Raw genomic sequence first — 14,903 nt, 5'->3', positions numbered from 1 at the left:
CCTGCCCCATGGCCACTACCGTATTTCAGACCGAGTTGAATGCATAGACTATCGCAATCAACTTGGTCTGGATAAATTAACCTAATCTGACTAACCACTCAACCTTTCACTACCTTAACTCAACCTGTTCATCTAACCCAAGCACTAACCCAACCTCAACTAACCTACAGTAGCAGTGACGACAACTATTTTTTTTCCACCGCCGCTCCCGGGGGGAGGGGGGGGGTCCTTCCCGCGGCCGCCCAGGGGGAAGGGGGAAGGGGGGGGGGCCCGCCCGCGGCCGGCCGGCCTTCACCCCCGCGGGCCCCCGGGGGGGGGGGACCCACACCTTTTAAATTCATCATGTTCAACTGTGCTAGCAATTTCCAAGTGTGTGTGTGTATTTTCTGTTGTATAGAAAGTGTTATTGTATAGAAAAGTGTTTAAGTTGACAAAAAGTATTATATAGAAAAGTGTTGTACAGAAAAGTGTTTTTTTTATTGTACATAAAGTGTTTTATAGAGACAAAAAGTGCTGCTAATGGACAAACAGTGTTTTATTATAAAGTGTTATCGTTGCAGTTCATGTTGAACAAATAGAGTTTTCATGTTGACCACCATGAAATTTTGTCAACTTTTATATTGTTATTATTTTGATCACATTGCATGTTGGCTGAACAAATATTTTCATTCAATGTCAAACTAATTAATTCCAATAAAATATTGTTTTTGTTGCTCTTGAATAGATAGATCTATGGGGAAAATTACTACTTATTCATTGAGCACATACGATTTACAGTTAGTTGTAGTCCGACTGTTGTCGACAGCATGATCAATTTAAAACACCCTTCATATCGTTTCTGTGTGGTCCTTCAATGTCGGGGAAAACAACGCTTTTAGCTAGAATAATTCAAAATTGCGATAAAATATTTTTGGAAAAACCAAAAAAAATCTACTATTGCTATAGTATTTGGCAGGAGTCCTATGATAAAATAAAAGCTGTTGCCACATCCATACCAATACAATTTATACGGGGACTTGATGTTTTCAATAGTATTGAACCGAACTCATGGTTGATTATTGATGATTTGGCTGAATCCATTGAACAGTTCTCGCAGGAAATGCTACAACTGTTCACCGTTCGCTCCCATCATGAACACATTTCCGTTACTCTGGTTCTACACAATCTCTTTCATCAGAGCAAATGTATGCGAACACTTGCCTTGAATTGCACCATCTATATTATCTATCGAGTCGTTGGGGATTCTATCTCCCTCCAAAAACTCCATAATCACAAATACCCCGGCGCCCCCAAAATTCTATTTTCAGCGGACACACACGCGACAAGCAACCCCTACGGTTACATTTTGCTGGATCTTAATCAGAGCACACCCGAGGATCTACGTGTAGTCACCGACATTTTCAACAATGAAATAACAGTATATCTTCCGGTGAACAGTAGAAAAGACTATTAGTCACAATTATGACACTGAAGAAACTACACGAACAACGGCATCTGTTTTCCGTTTTAAGCACTTCAAAACCATTGCTTAGGAAGGCTATACTCAAACATGGGGTTGACAATGATTTCATTAATCTAATATCTGAACTTTTTTTAAATTTAACGGAGGGAAATGTTAAACTGCCATATGGTTTTAGACAACAGAAAAACAAACATGGTACCCCTGTACGCGCGTGGGCTTTTAAAAACATGGGAAAAAATTTAAAAATAAAACGACTCCTTCAGGCGGATTTTAGCTTTTTCATACTTGTTCTGCCAATAATTGAAGGAATTGTAAACAATTTTCTTTAGTGGAGGAATGGCGAAACCATATAAACTGACGCCCTTTGAACTTAGACTCTCACCCATTAAATATTTTAAGGACAATCTAAGCAAATTTATTAATGACGAGAATATTGCGGATGACAAAAAACTGCTTTTACTTCAAGATGCATTGAAACGTGTGGACAAACATAAACCATATCGTGAGAGACCCACCGTCGCCGATCCCCCCACACATGAGAAATCTACTCAAGAGTCTGCAGCATCATCAATGGAGAAGGAATTGAATTCAATTGTATTGAAAATTAGAAATCTATTACCACTAACATCGCAAGAACAGACTAAATGAGTATTATAATATCTCGTGTTTGAAACTGATGAACATGAGGTTAAAGTCGAGAGCACAGGGAAACAAATTATAATTCAGGGAAAAAGTGATAATCTAGTTGATTTAATTTTTGATATGGTAACGAATCGTAAAAGACTCTTATCCTTTGACGATAATCTATACACCTTTCTGTGTGTATCAAACTTTACCAAAAGTCTTATTGGCAATAAGCAAATTCTAAAAAAACTAAGAGAATATAGTCCACCAACATCACCATTTAAAGAATAATAAAATTCACTATTGGAAGAGGCTAGCAGCGCCACTAATTTTACCACCCCCAGCATTTCTAGGGACCCGCGCGGACGAAGTGAGTTACCTACCTTTTTTCAACAAGAGAGTAGTCGTTATGGTAAATGTCTACGTATAAAATAGATGAAGTTCTGACTAGGTTTCCTAACAATGTGAGCGAGGTGGCAAGTCTAAGTTCTCCCAAAACGCTGTTTAAAGCTGTCAATAGCACCACATTTAGTCGAAAAAACAAAGCTATGGAGAAGGACCTGAGTGAAAAAATGAATCGGAATCAAAGGCTTCAAAGTAAAAACCGTCAAAAAACCCTCTTTTCCCAAGTACATCAACTGCACTTGGATCTGGGAAATTTATACGCACTTCAACAACGTCACAATGCGCCCTACAAATATATTCTAGTGGCAATCAGTATCCTTAGTCGCTATGACTATACCAGTTCAATACGATCCAAGAGATGTGTCGAAGTTGCTTTGGGAATTAAAATTATTCTTGGAAATGATTCGTTTAGAAAAATTCAATTGAATCGCGGTAGTAACTTTGTTAATTCACATGTTCTCAAGTTTCTATTGAAACAAAATACAACACTCTATCATAGTCACAGTCCGATAAAGGCTGCATTGGCTTAACTATTAATAAGAACGATTCTTATATTAATTTAAAGATATTTAACATTTAAAAATACATCGGATTTTATTAATGATTTAGATAAAATCTTGTTGATTTATAATCAACGACCCCATCGATCTCTGTCCAACTCTACACCAACGGATGTTCATTATAGTGAAATTACATTTGATGCTTTTCTAAAGCAATACTCCAAGGCTGAAAAAGAGAAACAGAAGAAGAAATTCAATGTTGGTGATACTGTTCGAATTAATAGAACCACCAATATTTTTGAAAAGGGGAATTATTTATGGAGCACTGAACTTTTTAAAGTGTCCAAAATCCTAGACACCAAACCCATAACTTATCGACTGCGAGACACCAAAGATGATGAGATTCTCGTTGGTTCTTATGAATATGAACGTCAAAAAGTTGGAAATACGAGTGAAATTTATCAAATTGAAAAGAGATTAAAGAGTCTTATACGCCATGGTAATAGATAGTTATTTGTTAGCTGGATAGGATACAACTCGGATTTTGATTATTGGATCAGTGCTGAAGACATTAACAATGCCCAATGATTTCTATGTGACTTTCATGTCCAATGTTTCTGATCCTCTCTACACCGATCTGAATAGAACAAATTATTTTTAGACGAAACTCGCCCCCACCATCAATTTCGACGGAAAGTGTGAAGTGGCTCTTGTCGACTGTATTCTCAAAAATACCTCTGACATCCTAAGAAGGGATCGTAAATATGAAATAAAATTAGACCGTATGATTGGCCGCCACCACCAGGTGATCAAGAACAAATTCAAAAAATCAATTTGATGGATTATACATATATTGAATTACCATACGATGAAGTCAACTGTATGAAAGATTTACTTAATTATATTAATAAAATAATTTACGCTATTAAAAAATTAGATTTTCATTTAAACTATTAAATGCAGTATGGCAAGATCTAAATTAGTTCACCTATTGCCAATGAAAAGGTTATTCTCAATGATAACCTAAAGGATGTTCTTGGCTTTAAGCTCAATATAATCAATGGTAAAAGTGCCGGAAACACTAATATCATTTTTGCTGACTACCTGCCTGGCTTCGCCACAGACACTTGTATATTTCTCTACGCTTCATTTGTGGAAACATCTCGGGTTGGTAATTCAAATGTTCCCCTCCTACGAGTTCTTGAACAAAAAACCAATCAAGAACATATTCATCACTACAATATAAAGCATCTTCAGTATATTCCTGTAAACACTTCCTATTTGGAACTCTGTCAGTTAACACTAAGAACTGAATTAGGTGATTCCATAGCAATTTCAAAAGGTTTGGCTGTGATTACATGCCATTTTCGACCCATCGTTCAACAGCAAGATGTCTAATAGAAAAGTGGTATTCACTTGTCCTGATATTGACTACTATGTTAATACTCTTGGCCCAAGACAACAGGGCAGTGGAAAGTACTATCACAGGGGCCATACGTCACTGTATTGCAATGGTCTTAGCAGCTGTTTTGATAAGCTGTTTTGCTCTTCGCTACCATTGGCTAGAAAATATATTTTAATGGCTGCAATCGATTTTGCATCCTCTACACTATACAACTGTGGCTCTGGCAAGGATTTTTAAAAACGTGCTTCGGAAAATCTTAGGTCCAGTGCGCGAACCCTTGGCGAGAAACTAAAACAAAATTGTAAAGGTTCAAAAATGTTAAGAAATAATGCCCCCCTCGTCAGTCTCTACTCAGGTCGAAAACGTAATACATCCATCTTATCAAATAAAAGAAGGAAAAAGCCGACACGTAGTGTAAACAAGAGTCCCAGGAAGAAAATAGTTAGATCGAAACTAGATGTCTTCTCTTAAGATGTCCTACCTACCACATAAGGATTCCCAACCTTCAATCACCACCTCATTGAATCTATTCAATGCTGAAAATGTTGATGTGAGTGTCAATGATGGATACTATGAACAATTTTATCCACAACAACCCCTCTCCGATAATATCCACTTTCAAATTTATTCCAATGAAGACTACTTTATGGACTTGTCTTCAACATTTATAGATTTACAAATGAAAGTCTGGAAATCCGATAATTCAATGCCAATTCGGGCCGATGGAATATCCTATGAAAATTGTATATTACATAATGAATTTCGTCAAATTAGTGTCTACATCAATGGCATGCTGCTGAGCACAAGCAACAATCTATCAAATTATACGAACTATATGAAATTAATGTTGATGACACCTAGGTCATACAAGGAATTAAGAGGCACCTCCAATGGATATGAATATATTACTAATACTGATAGGACAGATGCACTTAAAAATGCTACAACTAGTGAATTACATCTAGTTGGAAAAATATATCATGAAATATTTAATATACCCCAATGGCTGCCGCCCAATGTTAAAGTGGATATAAAACTAACGCTTGCACCCTCCAATTTCATATTGAGAAAAGAACTTGCTGGTAATCCCGATGTAAGTCTCTCCCTCACCTCAGCAATACTACATGTACGCAAACAACAGGTTAGGAGTTCTGTTGCTTTGGCCGTGGAAAAACTGAGAGCCAATGGCAACAATATTAAACTACTTGTTCCACATACAATCACCAATCAGCGTCATATTGCCATGGGCTCACGCACCTTCATCAATTCATCCTTTATCAATGGCGACATTCCCTCGAAACTAGCGTTGGCCTTTGTAAAGAGCGCCATTGCAATAGGATCGTGGACTGAATGCCCACATAAATTCGAGATGTTTGGACTTTTATCTCTTGTGTGCAAAGTAAACGGTATCCCACTCTACAATCTATCTTTTGATAGATCCTATAGAACATTGTACGAGTTGACCATGCAAACCCTAGATCATGACGCATCTATTTGAAAATTGTATAACCCAAGATATGTTTGCTAAAACACATGGTATCATTGTACTGGATTTGTCAGGTACACAGGATAGGAGTATAGTACCTACGGGGAGTGTGCGTTTAGAGTGTACATTTGCCGACCCATTGGCTGAGAGTATTGCCCTAATCTCACAGAATCAATATGAAACCTATTGGGAAATCACTCCCGAAGGCAGTGTTCTACTAGACTTGGTGCCATGAACACCAGTCAAATAATCAATGTATTTAATATGGACTCCTACATGTCTCAGTACAAATCCTATTGTCTGCCCTTGGACTTTCTTGAAAAAATTCAACAATTCAACAATGCCTTTATTATTGTTAATATCAGTCCGTCGACTGTGCTGACGTGTCACTGGCTGTTAATCTATCAAACAATGAATACGATTGAATTTTTTGATCCTCTTGGTCTACCCTATACATTCTACGCGCCCCAAATCAGCACCTATATTGAGAGCAGTCGTAAAACTATTATTAAAAATTGGAAGAGGGTACAGGATCTAACGACTAAAAGCTGCGGCTTCCATGCACTACTATATTTTGTGTTCCGATGCTGTAGCAATACTTACAAGCAGTTTTTCCACATTTATACTGACAATCCACGTCTGAATGACTTTCTAGTGGAAAATATCCTCTCAGACCTATAGAGTATTGATTTCAGTGCCCTAAGAGTAAAGTGCTTAAAAAATGTTTGTGAATTTGTTTATTAATAAAATGCATATATATATATACAACAATGTCTTTAAATCTACACTTGAGATTTCTACATATTCGACGTATAGGCAACTGTCGTGAACCACTAATGCCGATAAATCATTTGGATTCACTGTATATAGATCTTGATTGACTGCAAAGTCAGGGTCACATTTTCTACAGTACAATGTAACTTCACTCTAGTCATATCTCTTTGTATAGTCAATTATATTGTTTGCATTCATATTATGAAATTCACGAGTTTCAGTTTGTCTATTTGAAGCAATATCACATACAGTTTTTTCAAATGGTGAATCACATTCGGTAACTGCCAAATAAAAATAACTTGGTTTATAGTCATAGTAGGTGGTGTCATCACAGCGATGACGTAGAAGCCAGATTGTCTTGTTACCACAAAAGTTGAATCGTAGACCAGATTCCTCTTCCCAGAGTAATTTATATCCGCGACGATACCAATCTCGTAGAAATAAACTGAAATCACGTTTGGGATTCTTTCCAATCATAGCGGGGTAAGTATTCTCCCACTGATCACATTTATCATAGTGACAATTGGAGCACAGGTGCCCTCTAGGATGTGAGTCACACACCTCCTCAAGACTTGAATTACATCCTTTAATTTGTACTGCATAGCCTCTATGTAATTTACAAGGATTACATAATTTACACTTTTCACTATAGTCATCAATAATTGTACAAGTCTCACATTGATTCCAACTGCCAAGAGTGTACATGCACAATGGACATATATAGAACATTTTTTTTTTGGTTTCCGATGTCAACTCACTCACAGCTAAAACGAAACTGATCCTCTTCGTTCGATAAATTCAACGAGAGGGAAATGGTGGAGAGAGGAGTAGCTCTGTGACGTTACCTCTTTAGAAGGGGGAGCCATCTACATTGAATCCATTGGCAATGTTTTCAAAAGTATATCCACAATATGATTCTGCCTTGTTCCAATTAATAAATTAATAAATTGACTATAAGCATTTGAGTCACATTTTAAAAGTTTCATACAATAGACCAATGGGGGAGAATCACTCCTCATTATATTGTCAAGTGTTCCCCGACAAGTGAATATCCTGTTTTTAAGAGATAACTCGAGAAAATCATCATCCAAAATCAAATGTTTTTCCATAAACACTAGATTTGATCTAATTCTCTCTTTCTCAAATTTATTCATTTTTAAGTCCTTTCACTCCGACTGTTGACTCTATACTGACCCTGATTCGTTAACCCTAACCAGAAAAGAAAGGGGACATTTTCGATTTCGAAACAATTTTATTGAATAATTATAACAACAACATCAATAATACAGAGCATGTACAATTAACGATACTGTTTATTGTCTTCAATATGTTTCACCAATGCACTTAAAGCACATTAAAGTCTATTCACATGTACTATATCAACTTTAGCGGCGAAACATAATTGATCCTCCATTTTAAATTTGCTCAAGGATATTACATATCTTGCATATACTGCATCCCATTCCAGACAAAGCCGCGATCCTTTCGTAATTTCCACCGCAATGTTTGGTGCCCTTGTACTATTATCAGCAACTCCACTATCAACTTCTAATAGGGTAAACATTCCACTCATCGACTTCAACACAAATATATATCCAAATGAGTAAAGTCAAAACTGTTCTTCTTCTCACTCCTTTGAATTCTAATCACAGACTAATGAAACTATAGCAAAAATCCTTTCCTTATATCCCCTCCGCCGCTAATATGTAACCAGCCCTCTGATTGGCTGAGAAGGGGGATGTATCCGACTCGCTGATTGGCTGAGAAGGAAACATGTGATCTAACTGTTTCCGGGAAACTCTTAACATTTTGGCTCGAGAGCAACAACAACAAATACTATTTCTGGACACCATGACATTCGCGATCGATTACGCAATCAAGTTCTCGGAAATTCACTTCCCCCTCGAGTCCTAGATCAATAACATTGTTCCCGTTAGAATTCAATGCGCATGTGCAACCTTCGCCTTGGAGTTATTACACATAGAAACATCAAATAAATCGACCTTGGAAAAAGAGGTCATTGACCCCATTACGCAATCTTTCTCCCTAGGGAGGCTATGCCCTTATTAGGACTCCCGTCAGCATTAAAAATGCTGACATGACCACGTGGTCTTGACACGACTCAATAATGCATCTCTACTGAAATTGAACTTTTCAGGGCTGTTACAAACACTACTGCTATTTTTGCTGCCGCGGCTACTGCTACAACTACTACTCATGCTACCACTAGTACGACTACCACTCATACTAATACTGCTGCTGCTGCTGCAGCTATCTATGACTGCAACTGCGACTCTTCATGACAGTGATTCCTTGCGACTAAAGCTATTTGTTACTGCTTACATATGTGACTACTTGAGACTTCTATTCCAACTACATGGGACTCTGACTACTTAGAACTACCGATGCAACTAATTGCGACTGAGAAGGCGACAAATACTTGTGTCTGCAACTGTTCACGATTGGGACTGCAATTACTTGCAAATGTGACTGTGAATACTTGACACAGTGAATGTTACACCTGAGACAGTTTGTCACTGCTTCCGCGACTACTTGGCACTGAAATTGTGACTATATCTGACTGTGACTACTTTTCACTCAACTGCAACTGCTTGCGACAGCTACTACTACTGCTGCAACTGTACCTGCTACTACTACTACTACTGCTAGCGCTGCTACTACTACTTCTACTACTACTACTACTACTACTCTCAGTGCTACTACTACTACTACTGCTAGAACCACTACTGAAATAAATCAAAAGAGTTGCATCCAGTGCACCCAGGTTGTCAAAATGGCACAGATGCAATATCTCAGGAACGGGATAGGGTATTAAATTGTAACATAATACCATTTTAAACATTCTTTCTTCTATAATTTTATGAAGTCCAGAATTTTGAGACTTACAGCAGGTAATATCAGTATATATTAAACTGTCAATTCACATTCACTTATTTCTTTTCCATAATTTCAGTTATTATGGTGATTCTTTTTTTTTTATGTTATGACAAATAAACATACACAGCTCAAAATAAAAATTTCTTTAAGGTAAAGAACAAACTAGGGTCTGATCTTTAGAAGGCACAGGGAGTATTAGCCCTACTCCTCTTTTTGATAATATCTGATCCTTTTGAGTTTTACATAGTTGTTCACTGTATTTTCTGTTTGTCTTGGGTTTCTTTAATTTATTGATAGTGATTTATGTTCGTTTTACGCTTAAAAAATTATTTGACTTCATTCCCCTCATCTTTGGTTTAATGTAGCTTTTTACTTTTCTTTGGAATTTTTTCGGAAAAAGTTTTTAAAATAATCTTAATAATAAAAGTTTGCTCTGAAAATAAATTTATAGTGATTTGAAAAGTGACCCCCAGAGACAAATTAATGACTTTTTTCTATAGCTATTATCATACCTACCTCTTTTTGGAAACTCATCTTGATAGCACCATCGTAAAGTGTCATTTGGCACCAAATTTAGCACTTTCGGTTCTTTTTCTGGAATGGAAAGACTGGGAAGCACAAAAAGAGTCTCATTCTAACCTCAATGGTCTAAAATACTCACCAATACAAAACTTCGGTGCAAATACAGACTTTTGGTGTAGATCAAAGATTTGCAATCCCCCTCTTGTATATTCCTTCTCCCAGTCCCCTTAGTTTGTGATAAATCAAAAAAAAAAAATTTTAAGAATCTGCCAAATAAAAAAAAAAAATCTTTAATCTGATCCAGCAATAACTGCTGTTTTCATGTTTATCTTAACTGTAGCAGTAAATTATAAAAATAATGTTTCAGGAGTAGCGAAAGCAAGCTTGAAACGCTGATGTCTACTGACAACGTGTCTGTTTTTCTTTCTTTTTCAGGACTAGCCAGGTCCCAACTTCTCCCAAAAATTGTCGTTCAACTCTCTTCATCCAGTCCCAAGACTGGAAAAAGTAGGGGGGGGTTCGACAGTGGGCTTGAAACCCGCTTCTGAAAATCTTTTACTGCGGGTGAAACATCGATAATGACCTTACTCGGAATGAGTCTAAAGATGACGACCCAAGCATGCTGCTCTGCCAGATTTTAAACACGAGAAAAAGAGCTATTAATTTGTTTCTGGAATGTACGTACTGTGACACGATTATCAGAAACCGAACAGTCAGTAATTTGATGGGAAAATACAATTTTGAAATGCTTGCAGTGACCGAGGCGAGATAGCTAGGAAGCGGCAAGAAATCATCAGACGATCACCAGACTATAACTGCCCATAGACGAGACAAGAAAATGCTGTTGCGCTTATGCTCTTGAATTATGCAGCGAAAGCTCTGAAGAATTGGGTTCCAATTTCACCTCAGTTAATGGCAGCCATATTCGTTGAACGCCATGCCAGCATCTTTCTAGCCATACGCACTGCACCGAAAACAACGCAGCCGAGGAATCAAAAGAAGACTTCTAAGATATCTTACAAGAGGTAATTAAAGATATCCTACGTCATGACATGACTCTTATAATCGACCTTCATCGATTTTGCTTTTACAAGTGATTTCCTTAATGGTGGTAGCCTCATTGCATACAAAATTATTCAAAAATACCCATAAACCTTTCGTGGTGGCACTACTTAGAGCTAAATCGATCATTGTGTTGTGGACCGCAGATGGAGATCTAGCCGAAAGAATATTAGAGCCTTTTGTGACGCATATATCAACTCATTAAATGATAGTCATAATTGATATAAAGCTTCAGTCACCCCGCAGACCTCCAAACCTTTCAGCCACAAAATAATTCATCAAATCTGGGTGATAAAAATTCATAGCTTAATTTTGTCATCAAATTGGTTAATGGATTTGAAGCTCTTGGCTACATGAAAGAAAACAATCAAGAACATATCTGGCAAGCCATCAAACAAAAATAAAATGAGGTAGCATATTCAGCACTTGGACTCAGAAAATGTCCCAAATACCGATGGTTCTCAGACCAAACTTAGACACTGATCAACCAGTGAAAAAAAATTAAAGAAGGACCCCAAGCAGTCTACAGGAGCTAAGAATACAAAATCACTGATAAAGCGGTGAAGAAAAGCGCTAGACTCGACAAGAATCTGTACCTAGACCGGAAAGTGCCTGAAGTGAATGAATAGATACTATTGGGAAAGTGATTAGAAACGCTGGGCATCTGTGAACAAGTGCCAAATTGAGAGAGGAATTTGGGACAATATTTGGGGGCGCCCACCCACCCAGAGTCTCGGGCAAGTGACCCAAAAATTTAAAAAATTTGTGAAAAATTGAAATTTTCACAGAATGTGGGGCTGAGCTTAGGCAACGAATAGATACTATTTGAAAGGTAAAGATGAATTTAAACGATTGTTCGCCTGTTATTTCAAGCAAATTAATGGTCCTATGTCAATTCTATATTCTTGTTCAACCTTCTTAAGACCATAGGCAGGCGTGCCTTGTTTGCCTCTCATTACAGGCAATCTAACAGTCTTATGTCAATTTTAAATTCTTGGTCAACATACCTGAGACTCTAGGCAGGCATGCCTTTCGAAAAACTAACCTGACAAGTATGTGTCCAATAAAAGAGTCATGCATACTCCCGCCATTTACCCGTGCCCCAGCCATTTAAACATTTGCCTCTCAATTACTTGAACTATCTGACATGGCTTTTCTCTGTCTACAATTAGCCATGTCTTGATGCAACCTATGCAACCTACTGCAAAATACTTGATAACTTCAATTCAAAATCAACGGACTCGGTCGAGGCCTTCGGCCTCGACCTCATTCTACGACGATAGTTCAATGTTTTCTAGATTCTGTGGCAATTATTTTTAACTGACTGTACTTGCCATCATACCTGCATACATGGGTGGATGGATAATATCCCTCATGATACCAATTCAAAGAACCCCTTCCTCCAAACGAATTAAAATAGAATAGAAGAGACGGAATTTCTCTTTCTGTAGGGGTATCTCACGCCCATAAGCAAAACACTCTGTCACCTTCCACACCTCCTCCAGAAATCAAGCCTGCGTACACCTATGTTTGTTACTCTTGATTTTTTAAAATATTTTGAATTTTCTGGAGCACCGCCACTTGTCTGTAAATTCCAACTAATCCTGCTGATGTATCAATTAGTTTTATAACGTATACATTATAATTGTTACATGAATATATTATAGTCAAGGTTTTATACAGGGGGAGATTTGCAGGATTTAAACTCCTCAACCCCCCCCCCCTCCCAAAAAAAAAATACTCGATTCATAAAACGTAGCAAAAATGCATTTAAACAATTTTTTTAAGCGCAATCTAAAGTTTTTTTTACCACTTCCCTCTCATAAAATCACCCCCCCCCCCCCGAACAGAAATCCTAAACGCCCTTGATCATAATTATATTTATAAAGTATTTAGTATAATTCACTAAAAGTATTTTCGTAAAAAAACCAAGTGTCGATGTCCAAAACCAAAAAGTGTTTTTCACACTTTTTTTTTTATTTCAAAGTGAGCAAGATTCGTTATTACTGCTTGCATTTGCGGAGTATTTTTTACTTCAAACAAGGTTGGAGATAACAGTTATGATTTAAACTTGAAGGATAGAAAAATGAATGTTTCAGCACCTCAAGTTAAAGTAATAGCTATCTTAATCTTATATAATGAATACTAGAATCCTATTCAGTGGCACTAAATTTTTGAAAATGAGGGAGAGGGGCGAAATATTTTAATAATCCATAGCAAGTTGGTTGTATTTTTATTTTTCTGAAGAAAATACCAAAAAAAAGGCATTTTTCAATGAAAATACAAAAAAAAAATATTTCTCACAATCTAGAAACATAACGAAATCTAGGGGGGCAAATCCCACTGCCTTCCCCCTAATTGACACCAATGGCCCCCTTACTGGTTTTTAGGATTTTTCTTTTATTCAAAACAAGGAGAAATACTGCTCTCACGTCATCTTGATATCCTCAAAAAATTATGAACATGAGATATGTACTTTGATTTCAGGCTCAACAAAATGTAAGTTTGATTTTATGGTCTTATTTAGTTCATTTCAGTGAAGAATCTTATTTAATTTTTTAACATTTGACACCCTATTGCCATTTATTTATATTTAAATTGTTTTTGAATAGCTGTTTCAAATAGTAAACTTAATATACTATCAGCCATACCAATAGGCAAATTTATAAAACTGCAGTTTCTACTGAAAATTGATTTAAATTTAGACACCATTTTAATTTAAAGTCATCTTTTGAGAATGAGGTATAGCTTCATTTGCATGAGCAGACATTACCTTACCGTTGGGAATTTTTTTACAGTCTTCATTTAGTAGTGAAGATGGATTTCATCAAAATTTTTATGATTTTACCCATTTCCCATGGTTTTATTATAATTCACATATCTCTACAACCTTTTCGAATTGGACCCATCCCCTCCCCAAAAGAAATATGTGCACACATGCCTACCAATGTGGTGTCACTATTGGTTGTAATTAAATGGTTTGTAACGAACTTTGCCGAAATTGTCCAACTTGGATTTTATTCTCTCTTAAGTTGTTTTTGTTGAGTTTATTTCATTAAAGAATCTTGTTCTATACTTAGTATTTGCTATCCTGTTACCTTCTGCTTCTTATTAAATTCTTTGTTGATAACTGGCCTGGATAGGGAATTTGATAGATTTTTATGTTATAAGTATTTTGTACTTAAATAAAAATCTGCTTTCTTTGAAAAACTAATACCTCTTAAATCTTAGTGAAACTAAGGTCAATCTAAACAAATGCAGTAAAAAACAAGTGAGTCAATATATTATGGTCATAAATAAAACCTTCGGTTGTATTTCAAACCGAAAAAAGACAAACGTTATGTGTAATCGTAGTGGCACTTCTTGACTGTGAATAGTTTGTACGAATAGTAGCTTAAAGGTATTAGAAATTTCTAATATAGCGATTGTTTCTAATAAACTGTCTTGACTTTGTGCCGGGAAGCTCCTGACTATATATTAAAGCTGTCAAGTTAGTTTCTGGATTGTTCAGTTCCCTTTGAGGGACAATATATTTATGAAAATAGTTTGGATTTTCTGTATTAGCTCTCATGCTTCTGGTACCAACTGTTCTTTCCTTCATCATGATAAGAGCCGTTAAATTTCTTTGATCTGCAGATAATGTTAGATTCCCCGGGTCCCTTTGAGGGATAGTATATTTATTGAAGTAGTGTCTGTTCTCTGTATTGGCTCTCATTCTTCTAGCGCCACTTGTTTTATCCTTCATAATAAGAGTAGTTAAATTTC

At 36.7% G+C, this 14,903-nt stretch overlaps 1 protein-coding gene across 3 annotated transcripts in view; it reads right to left on the bottom strand.

Moving 5' to 3' along the window:
* Positions 1 to 14,394: 14,394 nt before the first annotated feature.
* The window catches only part of LOC148950161 (uncharacterized), a 93,503-nt gene continuing 92,994 nt past the window's right edge, over positions 14,395 to 14,903 (bottom strand). For all 3 annotated transcript variants that reach the window (XM_089091482.1, XM_089091481.1, XM_089091483.1), the window contains one exon: positions 14,395 to 14,903. This exon is cut by the window's right edge and continues 1,098 nt beyond it. In XM_089091482.1, the coding sequence (XP_088947608.1) occupies positions 14,542 to 14,903 (362 nt within the window). In that variant the 3' untranslated portion in view covers positions 14,395 to 14,541.

This window comes from Artemia sp. Qi Xiang Cuo, chromosome 7 (genome assembly GCF_049724085.1).
Source record: "Artemia sp. Qi Xiang Cuo chromosome 7, ASM4972408v1, whole genome shotgun sequence".
In the NCBI taxonomy this organism is placed as follows: domain Eukaryota; kingdom Metazoa; phylum Arthropoda; class Branchiopoda; order Anostraca; family Artemiidae; genus Artemia; species Artemia sp. Qi Xiang Cuo.
Note: the sequence above shows the minus strand (reverse complement) of the source record. Positions and strands in the feature narration are given on the sequence as shown.